Consider the following 13,812-nt stretch of genomic DNA (forward strand, 5'->3'; position numbering starts at 1 on the left):
ATTGCCCAGTCCAGAAGTATGGTGCTTTTCATGTTACCGTACTGTGTGTCATGCTTTCGTCCTCAGTGGCTTGTAGGAGATGATAGCTCTTCAATATAACATGGACAGCAACTTTCAATTGTTTTAGCCCATCCAATCACTGTAATTTTCATAGATTATGAAATCACAGTGAAAGCAATACACAAGTTGTAACCAATTTCATCTCTTGCATGAATTAGGCTAAAGCTGTAGCATTACCAGTTTGAAAAGTATTTATGTATGAACTGTGATGGATCTAAATAGAAAATAAAACCTCCTTAACTTTATTTTTCATAAGGGCATTGTGGTTTCTGTTATGATGACACTAGTTTGTAGAAGCTTGGCTAATACACTCCATACTTAATTGGCTGCAAATAGCATTAAGCAATTAATATATCAGTTATGCTTAAAAATGGGTGCACAAATGTGTGTACCTGTCAGGGAACATTTCCTAGATTCCTGTGCACTCACACACACACCCCACACAATTTACCAGGCAAAAAGCCTACAAGTCCCTCAAGGCATACCTCTTTTTTTTTAACATGTAGTTCTCGTGCTTCAGGAGTTAACTTGTGTTAGTCTTATTGAAATTTGCATATGTATATCTGCTTATAACTTTTATAAGAGAGGATGGAATTTAAAGCTGCTCAAGGTTATATGTTAGTCAACATCAGGAGATTTTTGAACAAGGTCATTCATTTGAAAGCAGTGAAAAAAGTCATATTGCTGAGCTTGACAGCATGATTGTATTTGATGTGACTTTAAGATCTTAGTTTTAATTTTAACTTTTTAATTTTAAGTGTTGTTGGGCTCCCTATTCTAGTTCTACATGTAGGAAGTTGGATATATGGCCTTGTTATGGTAATTGTAGTAAATGATTTGAAAATGAAAAGCAATTGAAAAAATTATTTCTAATGTGGGGAAAATGTGAATGATGGAGATATATCACTTTCCTTGAGTAAAAGGAGGTAGAAAGAATGTATGTGAAGATTGTTCTGTAAACTATTGTCAAGCCTTAGGAAATTGATGTGATACTGATAATATCACAGTTTTGTCTAATCACTTTAGGATTTTGACAGTCTTCTTTCTAGATATGCAGCATCTCTAATATGTAGTTTGAAGAAGTGCACAGTCTAACAGGCGAAAAAATATCCCTATAGGCTTGTCAATTTTCTTTTATCAGGAAGATTGGAGCCATTTTGATTAGCAAGATTTTAAAATTAAGTTACATGGGAATTTATTCTACTTTTGGGAGCTAATTAACAGATTTTATTCATTCTTTTCTTTTCTAAAGCTTGCAGCAGCATCTGATGTTTTTGTGGAAAACTTTGTCCCTGGGAAGCTGGCTGAAATGGGTCTAGGTTATGAAGACATTAAAAAGATTGCTCCTCATATAGTGTACTGTTCAATAACAGGTACTTTATTTTCAATTCTTTTTGTTCATTATTTCCTTTATTTCAGTCAAAGTGTCATAAAAGTCATTTATCTGTCAGTTCAGATAAATTGAAAGTTTAAGTGAGTTCAATTCAAAAACAGGTATAGAAAAGCTGTGAGGAAGCAACCATGTCAACAGCTTAGTAGCTGTTCAGTGTCATTACCATGCCAGCCTGACATGTTCCTACTGATTTCAAAGGAGCCAGGGTGGGCTGGCCTCCTTGCATTCTGCTTTAAACTAGCTGAAAACTGAGATTTCTTTTTTTTTTCTCTCCCAGCAGTTTTACTGAATCAATTTACATATTGTGTGTTTTAAACCTAGTAATCTCAGTGTTTTTTAGTGCCCTGAAGTACCTCTCTCTTCAGAATTGTGCAGTTACCTGTTCATGGAAGCTTTATGTGACTTCTTTACAGTCTACTGCTTGGTAACTGAAACAGTAGAAGAGTTGTATGTACTTTATAAAAGCAGGGAAGAATGAAAAGAAAGTAGACATATGTGTGCAGCTCCTGATATTCATATAAATATAATTTTAAGTCTGAAAAACTGCTTAAAAAAATTCAAACAAAAAACCACCCCCCAAAATCTTAATCAAGCACTAAAATGAAAAGTCTAATATTAATATGCAATTAAATTACAGCAGAAGTTACAGATATTTTTAGTTGGGTTTAAAATCTTAGTTACAAACCTGTTTTGCCTCTAAATTTCTGAAGAATAAATGGCTTTGGCTTTTTAGTTACTGGGTATGGGCATCATTTAATAGAAATCAAATAGCTTTTTAGTCTCTTGTGATGTATTTATCATATTTGTGTGGCAAATGTCTGAAAATGTCAAGAGCAGAAAGACAATTCTATTCAGGACTTGCTGGGAATCTTTGTTTAAATACCTATTTAGGTTGGTCAGTGGCTAGTTACTACAATGTTTTTTACATTTGCTTGTGCATGTAATCTCACAACTGGAATTTGTCAAGTGGGTTTGCATTTTTTTTGTTTGCTTTTTTGTTTAGTTGCTGTACCCATAATGATAAAAAAATAATTAAAATTACATCCAAACAATCTGTGTGAGATACAACTCCCTCTCATTATGTGTCAGATGCTTTGGTCTCTTAATCAACTTTGTGACTCTGTGCTTGCCTCAATAAGTTCATGTCTGCCTTGTACTGGGTAGCCCAGAGCTGGGCACAGGACTACAGACATGGCCTCAACAGTGCTGAGAAGAGGGGAAGGATCTACCCCGTTGGCCTGCTTGACACTCTTCCCAGTGCACAACAAAATACTGTTGTCCTCTGCTAAAAGGATGCATGATTTTATATGTTTTAAGTGCTCCCTCAACTGAGTGTAACTCTTCCTTGCTGCAGACTTTCCCTCTAGTCTCAGGGACCTAGGACTCCTGAGAGCCATATTTTTTTGGTAAATACTGAGGCAAAAAACCATTAAATGCATCCACCTTCATGGCCTTTGTTCATTTTGCCGTAGGTTCATGTCTTCCCTAGTCTTCCTTCTGCTGCTCATTTGCTTGCAGAATCCTTTCGTGTTGCCTTTCGTGTCTTTTGCCAAATTCAACTCCAGGTCAGCCTGTGCTTTTCTAACCATATTCTTGTATGATCAAACAGCACCTCTATACTTCTAGGTCACTTGCCTCTGCTTTCACTGCTTGGAAGACAAGTTGGACAAAAATCACATAATCTTGCTGTTGAGAGCTTTGTGTAAACTTATAGTTATGTTCTATAATGGAAAACACATAAGCATTATTCATGGACTATGACAACTTGAAGTTGAAATTGTTTGGGATGTAAGGGCTAAGTGATGTTTGTCAGCCATCCATAAAGCAACTTGGAATCTTTAATTATGATTGTTTAAGTCGTGGATACTCAATAGGTGATAAGCAATATCTATTTAAGGATGATGCATCTTTTAGGAATAAAGACGTGAGCGCCAGTGCCCTTAAAAAAAAAGTCAGCTCATAAATCCATTGAGTTAAGACAGGAAATACTAAAGCCTCAATCTAAGCATATTAAAAGAAGCAACCAGACTAGGACCAAATATACGTCTGTGACAAAGGGAGCTTGATGGTGGTACACAAGAAGGGTTTTTTGACACTATCAGGCAGAAAACCAATTTAAGAAGAATTCCTGATTGATTTCTAAAATTTCTGTGATGTGCTTCTAGAGATTACAATTCCTAACTATTTTGTGCTCTGGTTGACTTTGCTGCATTCAAGCATGCTTGGGGACTTTTTGGTTTTTTTTTTTTTTTGGAAGAGAGATGGGAATAGGTATGAGGCTCTGGGACTCCAGGGTCAGGCAAATGATAATGAAGGTGAAGGTCTATCCAAGGCAAGTCAGTCAGCCAGACACATTACAACTACAGCTGTAAATAAAGGACAGGTGATTGTTGTAGGTGACTCCCTTCTGAGGGGAACTGAGGGTCCTGTATACTGACTGGCCCCATCCCACAGGGAAATCTGCTGCCTCCTTGGGACCTAAGTAAGAGAGATATTACTAGAAGCCTCCTTGGACTGATTCAGCCCTCTGATTATTACCTAATTCTGGGTGTGAAGGTCAGCAGTGACAACTCCTAGGGCAATCAAAAAGGACTTCGGGGCACTGGGATGACTGGTTGAAGTGACAAGGGCACAGGTGGTGTTTCGCGCAATGCTTTTGGTAGCAGGGAAGAATGATGAAAGAAACAGGAGAACCCTGATCAACACATGGGTTAAAGGCTGGTGCCATTGGTGCAATTTTGGCTTTTTCCATTATGGGATAGTTTATACAGCACTAGGCTGGCTGCAGGCAAATAAGGCTTGCCTGTCTAAAAGGGTGAAAAGGATTCTAGGCCCATGAGTTGGCAGGGATGATTGAGAGGGCTTTAAACTTGGTTGGAAGGGGGAAGCAGGTAAGACCAGACTTGCTAGACATAAGCCTGGGGGGGCATGCCTGTGTCGGGGGTGAAATTGATAGCCGAACTAAAGTGCATCTATATCAGTATCAGTAACAAGCAGGAGGAGCTGGAGGCCATTGTGCAGCAGGAAAGCTATGATATTGTTGCCATCATGGAAATGAAATGGGATGAGGCATGTAAGTGGAGTGCTGCAATAGGTGGCTACAAGCACTTCAGGAGGGACAAGTGAGGAGGGAGAGGTGATGGGGGGGCTCTGTACATTAGGGAGTGTTTCAACTGTGTAGAGCTCAAGGATAATGATGACAAGGTTGAGTATTACGGGTAAGAATCAGGGGGAAGGCCAACAAGGCAGACATCCTGATGAGAGTCCGTTATAGACAGCCCAACCAGGATGAAGGGATGGATGAACTATTCTGTAAGCACTTGGCTGATGTTTCACAATTGCTAGCCCTTGTTCTTGTGGGAGACATTAACTTGTGGGATGTCTGCCGGAAACTCAACACAGTGGAGAGGAGGCTGTCTAGGAGGTCCCTGGAGTGTGTGGAAGACAACTTTCTGACACAGCTGGTAAGTGAGCTTAACAAGGGGGGTGCCCTGCTGGACCTGCTGTTTACAGAGAAGGGCTGGTGGGAAATGTGGTGGTCAGATGACATCTTTGGCACAGTGACCATGAAATGATAGAGTAATCAATTCTTGGTGAAGTAAGGAAGGGGTAAGGAAAACCTCTGCCTTCGACTTTGGGAGGATGGACTTTGGCCTACTCAGGACACTTGTTCCGAGAGTTCCTTGGGAAACAGCCCTTAGAAACAAAGGGGTCCAGAAAGGCTGGACATACTTCAAGAAGGAAATCATAAAGGCACAGGAGCAGGCTGTCCTTATGTGCCAAAAGATGAGCTGGCAGGGAAGAAGACTGGCCTGACTGAATAAGGAGCTTTTGCTGGAACTTGGGGAAAAAAAGAGAGTTTAGGAAGAAGTGGCAGGCAACTCAGGAAGAGTACAAGGGTGTCATTAGGTCACATAGAAAGAAAATTAGAAAGACAAAAGCTCTTCTAGAACTCAATCTGGCCACCTCTGTGAAAGATAATAGAAAGTGTTTTTATAAATACATTAACAACAGAAGAATGGCTAAGGAAAATTTCCAACCTTTATTGTATGCAAAGGGGAACATTGTAACCAAGGATAAGGCTGAGCAGTTAATGCCTCTTTTGCCTCAGTCTTCAACAAGAAAAATGGGTTATCAACCAGCTCCCTGAGCTGGTAGACAGGGACAGGGAGCAGAATAGAACCCCTGTAATCCAGGAGTAATTAGTTTGTAACCTGCTGTTCCAGTTAGACACTCACAAGTCCATGGGGTGAGATGGGATTCACCCAAGGGTATTGAGAGAGCTGACAGAAGAGCTTGCCAAGCTGCTCTCCATCATTTATCATCAATCCTGGCTAACTGGGGAGGTCTCAGGTAAACAGGTTGATCGATGTGACGCCCATTCACAAGAAGGGCCAGCAGGAGGATTCAGAGAACTACAGGCCTGTCAGCCTGACCTTGGTGCCCAGGGAAGTTGTGGAACGCATTATCTTGAGTGCATTACATTACATGTACAGGATAGCCAGAGGATCAGGCCCAGCCAGCCCAGTTTGTGAAAGACAGGTCCTGTTTGACCAACCTGATCTCCTTTTATGACCAGGTGGCCCACCTAGTGGATGGGGGAAAGGCTGTGGATGTGTCTACCTGGACTTCAGCAAAGCCTTTGACACTGTCTCCCTCAGCATTCTCCCAGAGAAGCTGGCAGCCCACAACTTGGACAGATGCACACTTTCCTGGGTGAGGAACTGGCTGGACGTCTGGGCCCAGAGAGTGGTGGTGGATGGTGCCACATCCATTTTGTGGCTGGTTATAAGTGGGGCTCCCTAGGGCTCAATATTGGGGCCAGTCCTGTTTAATAAAGTTATTGATGATGTGGACAAGGGGATCAGGTGCACCTTCAGTAAGTTCGAGGATGACACCGAGTTGGGAGGGAGTGTTGGTCTGCTGGAGGGTAGAAATCTCTGCAGAGGGTTCTGGCCAGGCTGGATAGATGGGCCAAGGCCAGTGGTGCGAGGTTCAGTAAGGTGAAGTGCCAGGTTCTGCACTTAGGTTGCAACAACCCCCTGCAGCACTACAGGCTGGAGGAAGTGGCTGGAAAGCTGCACAGCAGAAAGGGAGCAGGGCATGCTGATTGACAGCAGCTGAACACAAGCCAGCAGTGTGCCCAGGTAGCCAAGAAGGCCAATAGCATCCTGGCCTGTATCAAAAAATAGTGATTGTTCCTCTGTACTCAGCGCTGACTGGTTCAGCACCTGCTGGCATTTTGTGTTTGTGGTTACAGTGATAGTAGCCATGGATCCTTGTCATGGATTAGGTTATTTGCCAGATCCTTGAAGTGGTTCAGATGCTGGAGGGCTGCACTCCTTGTGACACTGTTTTTGTGTATCCTGTTATATAGGAATTGCTATTTTGTACTGCTTGATGTGAGCCAGATCAGGCTGGGCTTGTCTTCAGAATATATCACATTGGTCATGTGCCATGAATGGTTCATATGTGCTGTCTGTAATATAACAACACTTGTATGTATTTCATTACTTCTCTTTCTGGATAGTACATAAATTATCATAGAGATGTTATCAGCTTACTTTTCATTTATTATTTACTTTGCCCTCCATGCTCTAAGCTATGGTATCACTGTGAAGTCTAATCAATCCCAGTTCTAGTAGTATATGTTCCTTCTGTCCTCCTTTTCTCATCAATTCTGATGGCCTACAAATAACAACACTAAGAAAAAGCAGAGCCATGATAAAAAGGTCTCTCACTCTTTCAAGTCTTCATTTAAAAGAACAGAAGTTCTTGGTGTTTTAAGAAAGAAACTGTAATTTGTAGTTTTTTTAATGTAGCAAAACAAACCTGCTTCCTTTTTTGGTTTTGTGTTTAAGAACAGCTGAAACATTCTGTGAGAAATTTTGAAAGCACTCAAACTTCTCATTCTTATGCAACTTAAAATTCAAGATTTGACTCCATTACATAAAGTACTTTTTGTTAATGAAACATATATGGAGGTGACTGGTTCAGGTGAAGAGTCACATATTGTAGCAGAATATAAAATCTAAGAGACACATCTCTTAAAATCAGAAAATATGCTACTTTATAACTTAAACAGTATTGAGCCATTTTTCTTTAATACAGGAATAATTTCTGTGTGTAGTTGCCTCTCTAAATTTTGGACAATTGAATATAGTACAATGATATACAGCGATAGTAAAATGAAATATAGTATAATTTTCTCAGAAAGTCCAGGGTCATATGTAGGTGAAGAGTTTAGACATAGGTAATGCCAGATGCTATCTTTTTTATGTCATTTTGGAAGCTGTGATTAGCAAACTGAGTTTCTTATCCAAACAGCTCTGATTGAATCTATACAGCTCTGCAGTGAGTGCTGCAGGGTTTTGAGGATTTCTGGGACATTTCCCAATGTTCCTGCTGCTTTGAGTGCACTTGAGCTCCAAATTGCCTGTTCTCACTCACAAGCTGGCTTTGCTTGGCTAGAACTAGTTTAAATATAATATATTTTGATAGTTCTGTGGTTGAGATTGGTTTAAGTTCTGGAAAATTGGATGGTTAAAGAAAATAATGTACAGGTCACAAGGGAGTGACCATTTCAACATGATCTGCGTAACGCTCTCACTAGGAAAGTCACAGTTTATTCCTGAACGGGAGGGGGCACTGTTTGAAAGGACAACATGGTTTCCAAACTAGAACACTTTTAGAATTTTTTCTTAAAGCCTCTGAAGGTAATATGTTTTCAAAGAATTTTGCAGTTTTTTTATAAATGGTGACTCCTCTCAGGTTCTCTACCCCAGCCCTTTGCTTTGCTAATCTACATGAATTGTGATTACTCTTCTATTTGTGCAGGTTTTTTTTACTCCTCCTTTTCTAGGAAGTATTACTTTATATCATACGCAGATTGTTTTGTATGTCACTGGTGGTATTAAAAAAATCTTGGTTTAGTATTTTATGTAATTTTATTTCTTAGAGTATAAATGTGATGCTAGTTTTCTGCCTTTTAAGGAAATCTGACTTCTGTAAAGACTTATTAGTGTATTTATGGATGAAAGAAATTGGATACAGAATTACAGAATCATAGAGTAAGTAAGGTTGAAAGTGTGTCATATGGTCCAATCTCCCTGCTCAAGAAGGGTCATCCTAGAGCGCATGGCACAGGATTGTGTCCAGATGGCTCTTGAATATCTCCAGTGAGGGAGACATGACAATCTCTCTGGGCAATCTGTTCCAGTGCTTGGTCACTTGGTGGATCTTCCAGTGCATCAGTCTCTGCCCATTGCTTCTTGTCCTATTCCTTTGCATCACTGAGAAGAGCCTGGCTCCATCCTCTCAGCAACCCCCATTAGATATTTATACACATTAATGAGGTCTCCACTCAGTTGTCTCTTCTCAAGGCTGAACAGACCCAGCTCTCCCAGCCTGTCCTCATAAAGGAGATGTTCCAGTCCCTTATTCCTCTCCATGGACCTCCAATGGGCCCACTCCAGGAGCTCCATGTCACTCTTTTGCTGAGGAGCCCAGAACTGGACACAGCACTCCAGATGTGGCCTCACCAGGGCTGAGTAGAGGGGCAGGATCACCTCTCTCCATGTGCTGGCAATGCTCTTCCTAAAGCACCTGAGGATACCATTGGCCTTCTTGGCCACAAGGGCTCACTGCTGGCTCATGGGCAGCTTGCTGTCCACCAGGACCCACAGGTCCTTCCCCACAGAGCTGCTTTCCAGCAGTTTGGCCTCCAGCCTGTACTGGTGCAGGGGATTATTCTTCCCCAGGCACAGGGCCCTGCAATTGCCTTTGTTGAACTTCAGGCAATGCTTTCTGCCCATCTCTCAGTCTTCCAGTTCTTCTCTCCCATCTCTCTCAAGGCCCTTTTGGAGACCATTTTGAAGGCCTCGGGGGTATCAGCCACTACTCCCAGCTTTGTGTCACCGGTGAACTTGCTGAGGAGGCATCTGCCCCTTCACCCAAGTCACTGATGAACAAGTTAAATGATACTGGGCCAAGTACTGAACCTTGGGGATACCACAAGTGACAGGCCTCCAGCTAGACCCTGTGCCACTGATCATGACTCTTTGGGATCTGTCACTACACATAGCCATGATGTAGAAAATCTGCCATGAAAACATATTTAATTTCAACCAAAAGTAACTATGAAGATAAGGTTTTGGAACTGGTATTTTTATTAACTTTGTGTTACTGTAACAGTTTATATTTCTTGGAGATTTGCACTTTCTACTCCACAAATCTTAGTCTTAACTCTGAATTGACATACACTTTGACTACACTAAACTGTTTGTTTGTTGGCAAACAGTATGTTGCTAAAAAGGCAAAAATTAGGTGGAAAGAGTAACAGAAGTTTTACAGGAGTGCTGTGGGTCACCTGAGTTTTCCATGGGTCTGAATCTGGAATTTTTGTATGTTTTGTATGTTTATTTAACGCACGTAAATTTGTAAAGATACATAAATGAGCACATTTCAAAACAGTAAGTCCTCTGTGTTTCTTGAGTGATCCTGCTTAACCTATGAGAAGGAAAATAGTTCTTCACTCCACCCACTTACATAAGGTTTTAGTAATAACAAGAATTTTGTACTTCTCAGTATCTTGTTTTCTACAGATAATTTGTAGTGGTTTCTCATGAGAAGATGTAATGTTACAGTTTTGATGCATATCCTACTTTGTCTCTAGTATTTTCACAACAGGAAAGAAAAGCCAACTGCAATGTGTTTTGCTGGGCAAAAGCTAGCCAAAGTGTTCTTCAGATCCTCTAATTTGTGAACTGTGGTAAGATGTGGAATTATCTTGGATTAGGTACAGTTTTTAGACTCCCTCTTACCAAATGTTTCTGGCCCATAAAATTACATATCACTTTGAATGTCTGTGTATTCATGCCCACACATTCTCATGATGATTGATGTTTCTGTGACTTTTATATGGTTTAAGTGGATATAGTTACCTGATACAAACTGATTGATTACCTGCCAAAAAAATTATAGCTCCAGTTTAAAAAAATCATTGGGCAAAACAGTTTCTTGATGGTGTAAATTATTTGTTGATAGCATACTTGTAAAAAATCAAGTTGTATTCAGAAGCTGACTCATGCAATGGTTGTAGTTGTAACTAAATAATAGCAGCTATATAAATGGTCTTGATCATTAATCTGTTCAACAGTTATTAAAATTTGTGATCCAAAATTGCTAAAAAAAAGTTTCGTGGGTTTTTTCTTTTTTTTTGTAATTGCAAGAAGGAAAACTGACCATAAAACTAGGGACAACAATTTGGGGGAAAGAAAAGAAAAAAATGAAAAAGAAGGTTAAAAAACCACCTGTATTGCAAAATGTCTGGTTGAGTCAAATAGCCAATTCAAGCAGAATGATGTACAGAATGAATTAGAAATTAGGACAATTAACCAATAATTACAGTTATAACTGACTTTAAAGTATATTAAAAGGAGCAAAAATTTGTAGAATGTGTTAATTAAGGAATTTGGAAAGCGCAAAAATGAGTATTGTGGTACCACTATTCAGTAAAAGATGTTCATGGAGAATTTTTCAATAAATATTGTTTTCTACTAATGGAAAATAATGCATGTGCAAAAGAGGCATTGTCAGAACAAACTAGGTATCATGCTTCCAGTAGTTCTTAATGTGTTTTAAGAATAAGGAGGGAGATCTGGAAATTTATGAACATTATACAGCTCTTAAGCAAACACAAAAATCACAGGTTTGCAATCCTTGAGGTATGAACTTAAGTGTTCACAATGATTGAATAAAGCATTTGGAGGGGAAAAATATGAAGCTCCTACCTGAGATTGATTTGATAAAAATAGAGCCTTCCAGCATTGGAAAGGAAAATCAAGCTCCTCTAGTCTGTTAGTTTTTGCATTATGTAGTTGGAAGATGCATGGATTAAAGAGTTAATCTGCCATTTTTTTGATAGCTTGAAGTTATCTGTGTGGGCAGTTAAGAGAAGTTAATCAGGGTCTAGAGATAAAATAATCTGAGACCATTTGTTAATTAGCAGATACACAAATTATTTTTAAGACAAGATAATCCATTGTCTGTATAATAGTAATAAAACTTGTGCTACATATTTTGACTGTAGTAAAGTTTTTGATGCTTTTGAGTAATGCTTTCATAGAAAAGCTAGGAAAATGTGATGTACAAGAAATAAAAAAAACTTGGTACAAGAGGGATCAGAAGCTCCCTCACAGTCTACTATAGATACTTCATGATTGAATGGAAGAAAATGCTTCAGACCTGATGTTGCTGGATATTTATTTTTTCGCTTAATGTAGGTAATGGATTACGATGTGGATGAGCCCAAAATTCTGATGCCATCATGTGCTACTGGGGGCTTGTGTGGTTTAGATTTGAGGGGCAGGAAGAACTTGGAGTTGATTTACAGGTAGAAAGCATCACTTACAGCCTCATACTGTCCTTTAGAATATCTTCTGGGTGTCTGGATAAATCTCAGAAGAGTCATGGAGGACTGGCCTCAGGAATTCTGCTCAGTTTTTCTTACTGAAGCCTGGAATTGGAACCCTTCCTAACAGTCTGTGTCAACACAGCCCCATGGACAGTCATGTGATGAAGTCCTAATGTAAAAGGTCCATTTTTAGTGGCCTGAGAGCTCTATGCAGCTCTGAAAGCTCACAAAGCTGAAGGGAGTCAACTTATACAGCAGGATTAGAATTAAAAATTACCTTGACCAAACCTTTTACATAAATGAAAGAGGAAGGGTAGATTTAAAGATTGGAACAAATACAATGTATTGTGCTTAATCAAAAATAGTAAAGTAATTTTAATACTAAATATGTATGTATGTATGGGGAACACTGGGTTAGAAAAGGGTTCTCAGAAGACTTGGTTGTAATGATGGGGAATGATCAAAGTTGAATGAGTCAGTGATGATATCATTAGATGAAGGACTAGTGTTATACTGGATTATATAAAGATGAATATGGCCCAAAGGACTGTTTCTCTACCCTGCTCCACACTGGTAAGGTTGAAAGGTGAAGTCTACTTCTGGGTACCACATTTCAAAAACTATGTGGAAAACCGAAAAGAGTTGAGAGAAGAACAATCTATAAGTAAAAACCATTGTATATGAAAGGTAGCTTGGAACATCAGGTTTTTTCTTTAAAAAAGACGCTGCTGTGATCAGAAGGAAGTACTGTGGTTGGCCATCTAACCATCTCTTCCTAAAGCATTCTGTACATTTTCACACAGCAGTTCTTAAATGAAGATTCTTATAGTATGTGAAAGCATGAAAAAACCTTTGTTTAATGCATAGAATTAGCCAAAATGCTACTTGGAATTCAAAGAATGGGTGTGTTAAGAAAAGAAAATCTCAAGAAAAATTTTGGGAGATAGAATTAAAATAAAAGTTCAGACCTAACAGTTGGAGAAGTAGATTGTGTCTGTTTTCAGAGATTTAAGTAATTGGGACTACAAGTGCGGCATACAAAATGAAAAACAGATATTTAATACTTTGGTGCTTTTCTGCCCTGCACCAATATGCTGCTTTGTAATTCTCAGTGTAAACTGCATATTTGTGCAGATTGGTAACTGGTTCCTTGTGCAGTAAAGAACTGGCTTTATGGCATACAGCAGGAGCTCTAAGAGTTTATTATGCATCTCGTGTGTAATTACCCTGATACCTGAGGTGGCTATCAATATATGAGCAAATAGACTGAAGCTTTTAAGACTATATTAATTCTAAATAGGAATTTCTGCAAGAATTGGGAACAGTTTTAACTTATATAGCACAAGTGTTAAATATTGTAACGCCATAGCCTCATAAAGAAGTTAATTGTCATGACAAAGTTTGCTTGATGTAAATCAAAGCCAAGGAGCTGGTTCCCCTATGCTTCCAGGCAGTAGAACAGTTGTTCAAACTATCATTCCTTTCTTCCCACCTTCACCATATGAATAAAGCAACTAAAGAAACTGATGAGACAATTTTAATCTCTATTTGTATTATACAGTGTTTGCAAGCAGAATTCCTACAATTTAATATTTAAAAAAAACCTTAATGTGGAAGAGGTAGAGTTTTGTATTTTCTCATAAGTTCAAGATGCCTGATTTCTTGGTAGACATCTAAATAGATTTGTGCCTTGGTCTGAAAAACTAGTCCCATGCCATTTGAGTATTTAAATTGTGTCAATTTTTCCCTTTGGCTGAGCCATCAAACTAGAAAACTTCAGTGTGAAGAGGCAAAGTGATTGCTTATGGGTGGAAATTAATTGGCAGAAATGTATATATCCAAATACCACTTCAATGATGTCAAAAAAGTACTTTTTCACTACAACTTAGAAAAAAAAGAAGTCACTTGTTCCTGTGAATGAAGAAACAATTTTTGTTTCTAAGAA

The 13,812-nt window shown here is 39.2% G+C and overlaps 1 protein-coding gene across 4 annotated transcripts in view; it reads left to right on the forward strand.

Annotated features, from left to right (window-relative positions):
* Nucleotides 1-13,812, forward strand: part of SUGCT (succinyl-CoA:glutarate-CoA transferase) — a 348,860-nt gene that overhangs the window by 12,241 nt on the left and 322,807 nt on the right. For all 4 annotated transcript variants that reach the window (XM_048297399.1, XM_048297381.1, XM_048297389.1 and 1 more), the window contains exon 6: nt 1,313-1,433. In XM_048297399.1, coding sequence (XP_048153356.1) covers nt 1,313-1,433 — 121 coding nt within the window. The remainder of the gene's footprint in view (nt 1-1,312; nt 1,434-13,812) is intronic.

Source organism: Corvus hawaiiensis, chromosome 1 (genome assembly GCF_020740725.1).
Source record: "Corvus hawaiiensis isolate bCorHaw1 chromosome 1, bCorHaw1.pri.cur, whole genome shotgun sequence".
NCBI lineage: Eukaryota > Metazoa > Chordata > Aves > Passeriformes > Corvidae > Corvus > Corvus hawaiiensis.